At 25.8% G+C, this 15,722-nt stretch overlaps 1 protein-coding gene across 1 annotated transcript; it reads right to left on the bottom strand.

Annotated features, from left to right (window-relative positions):
- Positions 1 to 906: 906 nt before the first annotated feature.
- LOC129287221 (uncharacterized) lies at positions 907 to 2,022 on the bottom strand. Its single transcript, XM_054923407.1, has one exon. The coding sequence runs from the start codon at positions 1,956 to 1,958 to the stop codon at positions 1,224 to 1,226; it is 735 nt and encodes a 244-aa protein (XP_054779382.1). The 5' UTR covers positions 1,959 to 2,022; the 3' UTR covers positions 907 to 1,223.
- Between the last annotated feature and the right edge of the window lie 13,700 nt (positions 2,023 to 15,722).

Below are 15,722 nucleotides of genomic sequence, written 5' to 3' on the forward strand. Positions count from 1 at the left end.
TAAATAAATAAATCTACCTTAGAATAATCACAATTATGTATGTTCACAAATCACAATTATTTAGGTTAAAATGTTTTGTTGTTATGAAATTATATAACAACATTATTTATGAACATAATTATATCACATTTTACTTGTAAATATAAGCATACATCACGCTATAAACGGACAATTTAAAAATAATAATAATAGGATACGTGTAGATAGGATTACGTCTTTACTTTTGAAGTCTAGAAACCCTATGTCTGGCGCGGTGTTTCTATATTATTATTGTTGCGGCAAATTAATTATAAGTAAATACTAAAAATCCACCACCTGAGAATAATAAATCGCTTAGTGTATTTAATATTGCGGAGCATTAATCACATAGCATAGAGCCATCAAATCTAGATTCAACAAGTGTCCCAAATCCTCTCATTTATCAGTAATAAGATCTCTCATCATAAACGACGAGATAAATGACAGTTATATATATAATGATGCATTTCAACAATTTTTCTGTAGTCCAATGAACTATTGGATTAAGATTTAGGAAAAAAAGATCGATTTGCGTGTGCGTTTTTTTTTTTAATAAACAGATAAAGCTGTGTTTTAATCTGGTATTCCTTTTGTATTTTGTGCCTACATTTTCAATAATCATTCGATTAAATCGATGATCTTTATAATGTCATATGAAAAACTCATTAGGTGAGAAGAATTACGGAACACTCACCATATCCAAATTCAAAGAATTGTACGTCTTTGAAATGACAGAGAATGAAAATCAGTGAACATTTAAGTGGAAGGTATCTGTTTTTTTGAAACCTGCCAAAGCCTCTCTAGATAGATCAAATTTTGTCAAAAGTTAAAATAAACACACATTACACACACTCAATAGAAGAGTTTCCCCATGTAGGGAGAGTCTGATTAGGATTAATGGATAGTCCTAATTACTACCAAATGATGATTTACGCAAGAAGAATTATTCCAAACTCAATAACAGGGTGGCTGTGTGTGTGATTGGCTATCCAAAGAACCATTCTTAGCTTGCACAAGCAAATCATAAATTAGATTATTCAAGTAAATTATGATCATAGGAAGCAGACAAAAGTAGAAGCTAATTGTAATTAAGTCCACAATTTGTTCAGATTCAGGGATAAGCTGATGAAGCTCGGGAATTCCTTTATCGAACTCTCTTTCCATCAATTCTATATATAATTTAACACACTGATAGTGTTGAATCTTCACACGAAATAACCTAAATCATTGGAGAAAGCATTGTTCATATCAATCAGATCGTGCAAACTAAAATCATCCATGAAACCATCAAAGTCATCAGTAGTAAGATCAGAGACGACGTCCAGGCCACACGAGGAGGAGGAAGAAACAGCAGAAGAAGAATAACCACTGGGATCAATAAGATCAGCGGCGCCACTTGATGATCTTCTCTCCGTCATCGTCATATGCTGGTAATGATGAAGATCATCACCTGCATTGAAAACTTGCTGCTCTTGAAGAAGACCATCAAAGTCGTCACTGAGATCACCGGAGACATCCTGCTGGTGCTGCTGCTGCTGCTGATGATGATGATGAAAACGAACACGAAGAACTTGGCTGTTGTTGTGATGATCATCGTGTCTAGATGATGAAGTGTTGTGGTGATGAATCTGATGGACTTCTCGGGTTCCTCGTTGGAAGTTTAGAGTTAAGGGGCCCTTAAAAGGGACGCCGAGGGACAAGGGAGTGGTAGGGCAGCCGGTGAAGTGTTGGACAAGAGTCCTAAAGTTGGAGGCGTTGGCGTTGAGGAGAGTGACTGGGGTTTTCTTGGAAGCTCGAGATCTTCGTTTTGTGATGATCGCTGCTGCTTTGGAATTAGGACTGGTTTTCTTTGTCTTGGACACTGAACCATGATGATGATGATGATGATGATGATGATCCTTCGCTTGAATCCACTGCTCATCGCTAGTTAAAGCAGCCATTTTTATGTCACTGCTTTGATTTTGAAGTCACTTTACATCTCACACACACACACACACTCCTCCACTCCTCCTCTATAAATATATATAAGCTTAGCAGTCTCCACACGCGCGCCCACACACACACACATATGCGCCCGCGCAGTGGCGGATCTAAATGAGCAAATATATATTAATTGCCCAACCTCTATTGTGTGATACCCCGTATAAATATGAATTGAATTTTAATTTACTGATATATTAGTTTTAGACTTACGGATCGAGAAAGGAATAAGGGACAAGGAAGAGAGAAATGTTAGTCACCTAAATCTAGGTGAGGGATTGTGGTGCATAATTTGTCAGAAGGAAAAAAGAAATATAATTGAAGGGGAATGAAATTTTAGAATAATTAAAGTATTATGAATAATTATTTTTTATTGAGACTTTTATTTAAAATCATTAAATTCTTATATTTTTAATTGAATCATTTATTCTATTTTTTTATTTTTAAAATTTGTACTAAAATCATTTATGTAGTTTAAAATAATTTTGATATTTAAATATTCAATTTGTTGTTTAATATTTTTAGGAAACAAGTTGGTATAGGAGTTTTATTATTATTTAAACAAATAACTGGAGTTTGAATATCAACTCTTGTCTATGTAATAAAACCAAGCTTATAAGGTACTTCTATACTCTAGCAAATTAATCGATAAAGTAAATATATCATCTATCTCAAAAAAAAAAAAAAAACAAATTCTGCTCCACACTGACCGAAAGTCCTAGATCCGCTTCTCTGTGTGTGTAATTTTCTTTGTATAGATTGCAAAGGTACTGGAGGCTCTTTTTTTTTTTTTAATACAAGAATACAGAAAATTTGTGTAAAAATTGAATAAAACTAGGTCATATCAAATTTTATAAGAGATCTGCATCCTGAGGGTGAATGATTATAAATCATAAGATCAAAATTATTCAGAGAGGCATAGTGAGCGAGCATGTCTGCACATCTGTATAGGAGGCTTTGGTTATAACTTTTTTTATTTTATTTGTTAAAAAATATAAGTCATTTTTAATCAAATTTTACCCACAAATAAAGTAATCACTCATTTTTAAAGCAACATCATTTTTCATGTTTATTTTTATTTCATAGAATGTTTTACTCTAAAATAAATATAAAATAATTTATTTATTAAGAGTACTTTTTTTAAAAACTACAATGATTACATTGTAAAACACTAAAAATATATTATATTTTTTAATATTTAACTTTTTAAAAAATGTGTTATATTTTTAAACAGAAGAAGTATAGAGTTATTTGATGTAGATTTGAACATTGTGTTAGCCTAATTGGTAGTAGTTCATATATATGGACTCAAACTCGATCGAGACTTTGTAATACTAATACTTAAACAATCAACCATAATCCATTGTACTAAGACCAATAACTATTTGTTTGTTATGACACGAAGATGCATTAAGGAAAAGATAAGAGATGGGCTTGAATGAGAATATTAATTGGCATGGTGATATATATGTTCATATATATATATATATATATATATAGCTTGAAGACATGTTTTGACCCTAATGATTTCCAAATTCAACTCCTCTAAACTTTTTTATATATAAAAAAAAGAAAATATTGATAGTAAAATGTATGTAAACAGAATTAATAATTCAAGTCAGCCCAAATGAACCCAAAAAATTTAGGGTTGGGATTAGTAAAATAGTATATTTTCAATGTTCGAGTCTATTCAAGTAAGCATGAATATTCGAATAAAAAAATTATGTTTTTAAATATATATAAAAATATACTAAAGATTAATTAATTCTGTAACTTTTAAATTATTTTATACTAAGATAAAATATATTTGACTACATTATTATGGATTTTTTAAAAAAATTAAAAATATTTATATTATTATACTTTTATTATTTTTAATCTATAAAATATCTCAAAATAATATTTAAAATATATTTTAATATATTTTTTAAAATTTTAAGACCCAAATATTTTTTTAAAAAATAGTTTGAGTCTTCTACATCATTTAAATTTCCCAGAAAATATATTTTATATAAAATAAAAATACTTAATTTTAAAGTAAAAAATTAAATTTAAATTAACTTAAAAAATAAAAAATTGGTAATTTGAGTTCAGATCGGCATAAATAAACCTAAAGCTCGAAGAGGTTTAAATCAAGCTTGATTATTTGGGCTTTTTCATAATAAGCTTGGCCCAAATATATTTAGCCTGCCTAAATTATTAGCTCTATATGTATGTAAATGAAATTAATTTCGATGTTTATCATATCAACCGTTTAAATTTTAATTTGGATGATCTAGATTCATTAGTTTTATTTTACTTTTTTTATATTTATTAAAATAAAAATTATGAAAATTTTAATAAATGTATCTTTTTTAGCTATCTGGATAATACAAATTTAATCTAAATAGTCCAATTTTATTTTTGATACATCAAAATTATAATGACTATCAATTTAATATTAAATTTTTTTATAAAATTATAAATTGACTATTCAAATGTATATTAATAAATAAAAACTGGACTTTTCATAGTAGTTTTGTGTAGTTAATTTATAAAAATTATAAAGACTTTTAATATTAAATTGGGCTATCAAAATTAAATTTATTTTATCTAGATTAATGATAAAATAAATTTATTAAATTTTTATAAATTTTATTTTAATAATTATAAAATAAAAAAATAAAATAAAACTTGTGAGTCGATTCCTCGTCATATGTTGAGCACCACACCAAAACGGGACACATGTAAAAATTGGTAGACCTAAGACTAGTTGATGAAAATAAAGATTAAGGATTAACTTGTTAAATTCGCATTCAAATCGTAATCAGAATCTGAAAGATATATGACATTTGAAGGGGCCTTTAAGCAATTTACTTGTGACAGATATATGAGGCATTTGCTTCAGAAATATATAGGGAGGCATCATTGGAGTGAATTAGCTGGGTTTTCCACTTGTGCACGCACGCATGATATCATTGGATCGTGTTTCATTTCATGCTATAAATTTTAAAGTTAATTTTTTTAAAAAAAACATGTGCAATGATGATAAATTTAATTCTGGGAAAAAATAATGATGGAGGAGATCTGGTCAACAAGATACATGCGCTGACTTGTTCGGGTATGAGGTTGCAATTTTTGACTAATAGATTCCAAAGAACATGAGCATGTGTTTTTGAAATTAACTGCATTTTGACGTACTCTAATGAAAATAAGCGAGATATTGTTATTATATATTCCCTATATTTAAAAATATAATATATTTTTTTAATATTAGATATTAAAAATATAAAAAAAATTTAATTTTTTAATATATAATTAATGAATTCTTGTCTTTAATAAATAAAACAATCAGCATTCAACTTTAAGTTAAACACCTCATTAAATAATGACAAATATACAAAGATAATATAATTTTAAAGGTAATTAATTAATTTATTGAGAGGTGTGATTTAATTAAAAATGTCTTATCTATTTTAGGGGAAGTAATTTATATATCTCTAATCAACACTCATATTAGTGCAAGGGATACAAACTCTCTTTTTTTTAAAAAAAAATATATTTTTGAGAGGATTCAATTTTAAATTTTTGTTTATAGGACAAAGTTTAATTTCTTTTTTTTTAAATGATCAATTTAAACATACAACTCACGCACCCAACCAAAATAGGTTCAAACCCTGAACCTCATGCTCATAGAGCCGGTCAGGCAATTTGCCATTGGCTTTTATTGGATTAAAACTCTTTTCTAACCTTTTTATTAAGTATTTTATTGGAAATCAAGAAAAATAGTTAAATTATACTAAGGGAGAATTTCATTAAAGTTTCTAAGATATGAGATAATTTCAAGTGATACTCAAAATTTTAAAATTTTACTACAAGCTCAGAGGATTGAAATGAAAAAAAGTCTATTGATTAAATAATCAAAATGCCCTTCCATTAAAATTAATGTTACTGAAATAACAAATCAAGTTACAATTTAATTTTTACAAATAAATTAGTAAAATAACAAGTCAAGTTATAGGTTTTTCAAGTAACATTATTAGAATAAATATAATTTTTCATTATTTTCATAATATCAATTATAAAAATTTGTAACTTGACTTATTATTATATTAGTGTTACTTGTAAAAATTATAATTTAGCTTATTATTTTACTAATACTGCTTGTAAAGATCATAACATGACATGTCATTTTAGTTATATTATTTGTAAAAATTATAATTTAATTTGTTACTATAATAATATTATTTATAAAAACGTAACTTGTTATTATAATAATGTTACTTGTAGATACCATAACTTAACTTATTATGTAATGACATTTTGATCATTTAATTAAGAAAGTTTATTTCTTTTCAGTCCTTCGAACCTGCAATGAATTTTTACAATTTTTTGGGTCCTGTTTGAAATTAAGTCTATTATTAACCCTGTATAAAAAAATACACACATACTTTTTTTTTTTTTTTTGCGTTGCATTCGCTCACATTTAACAGGGACAATATTGATAAAATTTAATAAATTTTTATCCAGCGACTTGCAAAACAAACTATCTATTTCTCTCGTATCTCAATATGTACTTTTTGAGTTAAAAAATAAAAAATATTTTGAATCAAATTATAACTCTAATAAATTAATTAATTATCTTTAAATTAATGTTATCTTTTAATATTTATTTTTATTTAACATGATGTCTTATTTAAAGGTAAAGAGTTGAATGGTTTATTCATTAAAAGTATTTTTTAAAAAAAACCTCATTAATTAGATATTAAAAAATTTAATTTAAAAATAACTTATATTTTTTAACTTTCAACATCAAAAAAATATTTTACATTATTAAATAGAGGGAATATTTTTTAAAAGGGATCGGTGCAAATACTCTATTATTTGTTTTTTTTTTTTTTGAATATAATCGAGCAATGTTCTATCCCAGTAATTAATGCAAGTAATAATTCTTAATTACCAGTAATTAGTATTACTGGCTAATTCATACTGTTCTATGATTTTATCCATCCATTAAATTATGTTAAATAAGTTTTTTTACGGCACCAAGTAAGTAGATTAATTGTGGTGTGATATAATAAATATATATAAATAATTACCATGAATTTAGGCTTAGACTATTGCTCAATCATGTATACTTAGAATAAATTCACTCTGTTGACTGTGTTGAAATGGTCTAAGATAAAGTTTTGGTAGGTATATATAACTCGTGTGCTTTAGTTTCACCTACACAAACTAAACCCATGTTCACAATTAATTGAAAAAAATTATAACTTTAAGCACAAACTTTTACTTCATAATTAAATATAATATCTTTTCCGGTTAAACATTTATTTAGTGTACTTAATCCCATAATTTATTACGTACTTGTATAGAAATTTCATTTATTCATCTTGTGAACATCTGCGTTGCATTACTTGTGCCACTCTCTTTTCAACTTGCGAGTTTAGTACGTTATTTTTTTAAACAGTAAATAATTTAGTGGATAAGGTCAAAATAGTGTTTTTCCATGATCAGGTTTTTTTAAAAAAAATATTATCGTTTACTTTTTAAATTAATTTTAGATTATTTAAATTTAATATTTTATTTTGAGTAATATAAAATGGAGAATACAAATAGTTTTGAGTTTTTTGTTTTTAATTTTTTTTTTAAAAGAGCTGATGAAGAAGAAAATTGGATGTCCTCAATTAACCCTCTCTCAATTAGGCCTCAATTGCTTTATTCAGCATTAGATTGTAATCTAATGATATTGACGGGGGAGTTATAAATTTATTTTTTCAAGAAACAAAATAGCAAAGGTCTTTATCTCAATAACGTTTTACACACACACACGCATCATAATTTGATGGTTAACACTAACATCCCGCAATTTAGGGAATTCAAATACGATGAACAAATAGTCAAATATGAATTCAATTTGTTTGGTAATTTTTTTTCTTTTTGCTTTTAGTTTTAAGCAAAGTTGGACTGTAATGACTGGCTAGAGCAGAGCAAGGCTTACACCTTTTCATTTAATTGAGTGACATTAAATGTTAATTGATCATTTCAACGGTAAAAACAGATGCTGCGGTCAAGTCCGTGGGCAGGTTTCAAGTAGAATAATAACTATCTCAGGCTCCACTTGTCCTGTCGTCCACATTTGGTATATACTAAAATCCATAATTCAGTTGGACAGAGTCAGATTGAGTTTTTTTTTTGGACCAAAGAGTCAAATTGAGTTTAAAATACACATTAAATTTCTTCTATATTTATTTAGGTCAGCTGGAATGCTCAGATTGTTAGAGTTTTTTTTAGTCAATTTTAACATTTACTTTAAAAATCAGTAAGATTTTCAAGCAATATGATATTATAACATTTTTTTAGAAAATTAAAGTACATGAAATAATTTCTTTTATTTATTTTTTCTTACTATTTTAAAAAAGGTTCAAAAAAAAAATTAAAACTTTATTTATGAGCGTGAAGTATGTGAACTGGAAGTTAGGAAGAGGGCTTGTAAATTGTGACGTGAGTGCAAAATCAATGGTACTTTCATTTTGTTAATAATACAAATAAAATAAAATTTGAGTATTCTAGCTAAGCCTATTTAAGTTTGGGACTAGCTTGAATTTTTTCAGATTTATTCAAGTGCCTTAAATAAGTATGAAATAAATAAACTTTTTTAAATTAAACTCTCAACTTGATCCTAAAAGTTTTTATATTTATTCGGATTGACTCATTAGGTTAACTCAAATTATTAACTCTAGTATTCAATTGTGTTTGGGATAGTGTCTTGCATAGTAAGGGAGCTGTGCCTAAAATATATATATATATATATATATGAACTTGTAAATATGTCCAATATGTCTTCCTTTGTTAGAATTATCACACAAAACCAATATCCTGAGTAGTTGCTTTGTTTGGAACTTCATTTGGCCTTTTTTTCCTTTTTATATTTCGATTTGGTGCAGATCAGATAGATGTCTATATTTCAAAGGTCAGTCCAGCACTTCACATCTCAAATATATATATATATATATATTATAATTTCCACAGATTTATTGCATTGTATAGTCAATTTTAATAGGGGCTAAAGTACATTTTAGTCCTTTTTATATGAAAAACATATTTAGTGTTTTAACTTCACACAAAATTCCATTTTAATTCTATAATTTTATAAAGTATTTTTTTAATCTTTTAATCTTAACATTGTTAATTTTAACAATAAAAAAATTCTTACATTAAATTTTAAATGTTGATAAAAAATTCTCAAATGTGGACTTATAAAGTTTAATTTTTTTAAATAATAATGATTGATAAAGAAAATAATTATTTAAGACTAATAATATTAGTATTATAGGACTGAAAAGATATTATAAATTTAATGGATCAAATTAAACTTTTATATAAAGTTAAAGGATAAAAAATATGTGACTTTAGCCAATGTAGGGGTCACTTCAGATTTCTAATTTTCTAATTTCTACTAATAAAAAATTTAAATTGTAGGAAAAAAAAAATCAAACAAATGTGCGCAGAAAACTCAAGCTAATTTAGTTTCCGGTTTTAATCATCAATCATTATGCATATGAAACTAAAATCCCAATGAGACTTTATTGGATTTTTGCAAGTTGGCGTGGCATTCTTTTCACTTTATTTTTCGCATCTCAAAAACAAATATGTGCTCCTTATATTATATGATTGTCCAAACTTGAGTGAACCATTTTGGACAAATTTCGAGAGATTATCTTCACATGATTTTTGTCTTCCTTTATGTCCCATCCTGTCTGATTCATATGTTTGTTTTATTTCCTTCGAAAATTATATACTAATTGTTTTAAGTTATATATCTACGTCGACATCAATCAGATGTTCACGTATCTTTCTGACTTTCTCACCTGTCATTAGCGTATGATTTGGAATGACTTGTAACCATCCACACATGGATAAAAATGGCACTCGTAAGGGTCAGAAATTTCGTATAGATGTAATATTCACAACATATATATATATATATATATATCATTTACTTTGAGAGAGAGAGAGAGTTGTGCCTTTTAGCTGGACGCCACACACTTCTTCCAATTTATATATCAGTATTCAGTCACATTCTAAAAATATAATTTAATTTATTTTATAAATTATTAATTAATAAAATTATTTTATTTTAAATTAAAATTTTTAAACTACCTTTAAAAGGTAAGAAAGGGAAAAAATAAAAAAATAATATTATATTATATTATTTATTTTTTATTTTTTACTTGAGGGTTATATTTAAAATTTTACTTATTTTTATTTTTTATATTTTTATCATATTAATAATGATGAGATTAATAAAAATAATTTATAAATAAAATCAAACGGATTCTGTATAAAGGACATGAGAAAAAGTTGTGCCTGCGAAGCATTTCAAGAGACGATCTTAGATGCGTCTCTAGCTGTGCATTGAGAGGATAGACACCTACGTATACATCTAAATAAATTCAACATCACATTTTAATTTAAAATTTTAAAATAAAAAATTTAAGAGTAATTTAAATTATATAATTCTTTTCAAGCATAGTCCAACAATGTAATTAAGTATTATACAAATATGATCCCCTACTTACTCACGATATGCTTGATTGCCACACAATAGCCTAGCTCAATATTAAGAAAATGCATATAATTAGATTTAATATCAGATTTTAACCAAAAATCTTAAGACAATGAGTTTCTAAATTATTATACTTATATAGTTCTTTCCAGCATTGTGCTTGTTGGTTTAAGTTTTTTTTTTTCATGAATAGATCACTTCTTTTTTTAAAGAAATTTATTTCAGAAAATTTTATAATGTTTTTTAAATTTTGAAAAATAATTAGAATATAGAAGAAGTATATTTCTGATTAAATTATTTTGAATAGTTTTTGAAAATAGTATGATGCATGCTTATAAAATTTTATAATTTAAAATAATAACATCATAAATTGTTTTTATAATTAAAGACTCACGAAGATATTATAAAATTTAAAAATAAATAAGTAATAATTCTTTTTTACTATATTGTAATCAAATATAAAATAATATATTCTTTTTATAAAATCTCTAATATATATATGAAAATCACTTATTTTTTTAATCCCAATAAACGAAAGGGCTTATTATCTAACATGGATTTCTAATTTCCCTTCATAGTATCAAATTAAATCTATTCACACTTGATATCTTAACAATACAAAATGAACATGTGTATATATTTTATTAACTTTCCTTTTTGGGTATGTTCTTTCTAATACTAGGAAGCCATACAACTTGCCATAAAATATACTCCTCCGTTTAAAAATATAAGATATTTTTAATTGAATTTCACCCTCAGTAATATAGTTACCTACTTCTCAACTAACCTTATTTTTTCATATTTACCCTTATTAAACATCCTACAATAAATATAAAGTCATTATCAATAGGAACATTTTTTTAAAAAAAATAATGATTATATTTTAAAAAATTAAAAATATTTTATATTTTTAAATTGAGGGAGCACCTGGTGAAACTATAAGCTCACAACCCATTTGTTTTTTAAAGACAAAAAAAGTCTTCACACGGATTTCCAATCCTGGGAGGGTACGTAACTTGAAAGCAAGCTGACTTAATTGTTATTCAAAACTCAGATAAAAATAAATAAATTTATAAATTTTTTCTGGCCAATACAGTCCTGTTACTTGTATTATATCAATTGGTGATATGTATTATCATATTATATTATTTAGATGGATTTGTGAAATTATCTTTAAAAACAAAATAAAAAAAGGCTTTAACAATTCTAATATTTGTGCCAATTCGAAAAAGTTCAAAAGTCCTATTTATTATAGATGAGTTTGGTTATATGACGACTTTTTTACATGTTCAGCCTTATTTCAGGATAATTTGAATAAATTTGGCCTAAATTGAGCTCAATGTAAATAAATTCAGCTTTTTTAAATTGCTCATTATAATTTGGTATGCCTAGTACTCAGTTTATTCCTTCATATGGCTTCATGCCATAACCGTTGTATTTAAAGTACACACACATGGCATTATTTACAAGTCAACTATATAAATTGGCTTGCTGTGTAATGTATATATTATTGAAGATCAGATTTCTATGATACAAATACAATGCATCTAATGTGGAAAATGATTTGACTTGGTTATTTTTTACACAAGTATATATTTGACAGTTTCATTTTGAATTTTTTTACTCTTATTTTAAATTTTCATATATTGTTTATGTCTTTGTTATTTGAAAATAATAATAATCGTACTCGAGAGACACCTGCGCTCATATAATTCGTAAAAGATGTGAGTTTTTTTGAAAATTAGAATGGGTCCTTTCATTGTAATCCATAAAATTTTATGTTACATGATATTTTTAGTATATAAAATTTAAAATACAAATTCAATCTAATCACAAACTAATTATGTCATATCGTACGATAAACACAGAACTGACCCAAACTTTCATTAATTTAATAATCGATACATGGAGACAATGTGAGAATACGTTGCTGTCTTGCTGGACATGATTAAATAAATAAAACAAAATAATAATAATAAAAAAGAGCTGAAGTGTATCAAATTAAGAAATACTGCATTATTAATGTGGACACGTGAACAACAACAAAATGTTTCTGCAGCTTTCATTGGAAAACAACAAGAAGAAAAATATTTGTGCATAAATTTTAAACTGAGAGAGAGAGGGGGGGTGCATGGAGGATGGGATATTCTAACATGGTGGCCAATATATCTAGTTTTTTATATAGCTATCTATCTAAGATTTGAGCATTGTTAAGTTCAATTGAGAACAGAGTTTTTAAAATGTTTTTTTTTTAACATTTATACAGACTTAAATTTGAGATCTTATATGTAAATGTCCCTGACAATATTGTTAAACTCATGAATTTAAATAAACTTATAATAAGAATGTAAATTTATATTACAAATTTGAATCGTGATGAGTTTATCTTTATTAATAAATAACCATTAAAATATGATCTTAATCTAATATAATATGTTAAAAATATAAATAATTAAAATTAAATTCATTTACATTGATAAATTATCATATACAAAGTATTAAAGTTTTAAAATAAGGGAACTTATTTTTAGCATTTTTGTTTTCTTTTTACTAATATTAATTTTTACATTTCAAATGTTTTTTTTAAACCAGGTTCTATGACTTTTATGAACTAAATTCTTTATAATATATACTTAACTTGCTCAACTCAAAAAAAAAAATTAATAAGCTTAATAAGTTTAACTAAACTTGCATCTAATTTGAGTTTATGAATTAATCGACACGATTTGGTAAGTTAAAAATATAAAAATGGTAAATTCAAATTTAAACTCACGAGTTTAAATGAATTTATATTTAGTTGAGTTTATAAGTGAATTGACACGATTTTATAAGTTAGGAATATAAAAACATTAAACTGAGTGAGTTAACTCAAAACTTTGACACCTACGGTTCCTAACTCATTTCACTAAGATCAACACCTATTGCTCGATATATCTAGTTTGACTAGCATCAAATATGTACATTAGTTAATAAAAATTTTTTTGTCCCAAATTATAACACATTTTTAGATAAAATCACATACCAATAAAACTTATTAAATACACCTTATAACTTTATGTTTTCAAAACAAACAAAATATAAACTTTTAAAGATACCCTTCATTTAATACTTCATTTATGAAAGAATATTAAAGAGGGAGAATATAATAAGAAGGATAATATTAAAAAAGTATCATTAATAAAACCTTATTTTTATCAAAATATCTTATATTTTAAAATGTGAAATCTCCTCCAAAAGTGGTCTTATAGTTTGGGATAGATGGAGTACATTGATTCTCTTGCTATAAAATATATTTGGGTTAATTAAAATTTTTAAAAATTTTTAATCTTTTTGACAGGAATGTAACAAAAGTAAACTTAAATAATTAAATGCAACTTTTTAAATAATTTTTATCAAAATGTCATCATTTTATTTTTACTGCTTTAATTATTTTGTAGTTATTTTAGATCAATTTTTAAAAAAAGAATCATGAAAAATAATTTGTGGGAAAGATCTTAGAGTACGTAACACGGAAATTTATATAAGAATCGACGAAGGTTAGGAAATTTGTCCCTGAATCAGATGTTATTCTACAACAAGAACCATGGAAATTGACAGCTCTCCTCTCATGTTTTTTTGTGAATAAATTATAGATTTTCTTGGTGATATTTGTGAAAAACTTTCGGAGATATTACTTATTATCTATTTTTTCATTTGTTTATTTATTTAATTTTTTGTTCTGTTTATCCTTTCACTTTTATTTAAATTGTATACAATGCTTCTTCCCAACCTCATTGTTTGATTTTAAATTTTAAATTTATATTTAGTATGGGCATATTTATGATAATTTTCTACATATTTTCACTGATTCTATTTATAAGACACATTTTAAAAATAATCTTTGATCCAAACTATAGCACACCTTATAATAATTAAATTACTTTTTTTTAATTTTATCTTTTATTAATTAACTTGAGGGTATTTAATGTAATTATATTATTTTTTAAAGCTAAGGATAAAAATAAAAATATATTTTACTTTTTGTATGATATTAAAAAAACTAATTTTTTTAACATACGTGAACTGTTGAAAGTGTAAGTACCAAAGTGAATATATCTTAATGCAATGAAAATGTAAATATTTTTTTTTTAGTTGGATCTATAAAATAATTATCCTAAGGAGTACTATAATTTTTTTTTTCAAATATTATATAAATAAAATAGTGTTGAGTGCAGTTTTCTCATTGTATATCGTTCATTTAACCAACTATTGATATCAAGTGCAGTTTGTTACACACTTCTCAATTTAAATTTTAAGATCTTACTTAAAATTGAAATGAAAATATTTTATCCATTAGATATTACGCACACATACATGACATATATATGTATGTATGTATGTATTAATAATTCACCTTTTTATAGAAAAAAATATAAAATAGCCAACTTGTTCAATAAGAGATGACCAATATATTCTAGCATAGAAAAGAGAGAATGGTATTTTATTTTCTTTATTTGATATATCCATTTGATTTATTTAAACATGATCAGGTCTAATTAAAAGTAGCTCTTCTAAAATCATTTTTATATTCACACAGATTCAACCTAAAACTTTGTGATTAACTGGTCAACACCTATTAGTAAATAACACAACCTTTTTATTCTTACAAGGCCATGATCTAAATGGCACAAGAGCTTAGGAAGTTCCAGCAGCATCCAAGAGGTAGTAGATCGTGTAAAATCATGACATTAAACGTCTCACGAGTAGTGGCGGAGGAAGGAGACGTCCAACAGGGCCATGGCTCCTCTAATTTGTTAAAATTTTCTTTATATTATATGAGTATTATATACTTTCAGCTCTTAAAATTTATAAAAACTTTATAATATATGTATTTTTTAATCTCGGCTCCCTTATTTTTAAATTTTGGTTTCACCCCAGCTCACGAGTAGCTTGGCAGGCAAGCCCGTCAGTACAACTATTAGTTTCTCTAAAAATGTGATTAAATATCCTACATTAATAGATCTTTGATATTTGTTTTTTATGGAGCTATAAAGAGAATGATTTATGGAGAATTCGTTATGGATGAGAGCGAGGATCTCCATTGAATCAATGAACATACAAAAATACACTACATTTGGACAAAATGTAAGCTTTTTCAAAACACCTAAAAGTTTCCCTAGTAGACTTAATTGAAATC

The sequence above is a fragment of the Prosopis cineraria genome, unplaced genomic scaffold (genome assembly GCF_029017545.1).
Source record: "Prosopis cineraria cultivar Desert tree isolate PC_DT_omini unplaced genomic scaffold, ASM2901754v1 PC11, whole genome shotgun sequence".
Taxonomy (NCBI): Eukaryota; Viridiplantae; Streptophyta; class Magnoliopsida; order Fabales; family Fabaceae; genus Prosopis; species Prosopis cineraria.

What these genes read in the sequence shown, in the direction of transcription:
- LOC129287221 (XM_054923407.1), bottom strand. Translation starts at nt 1,958, where the DNA reads ATGGCTGCTTTAACTAGCGATGAGCAGTGGATTCAAGCGAAGGATCAT.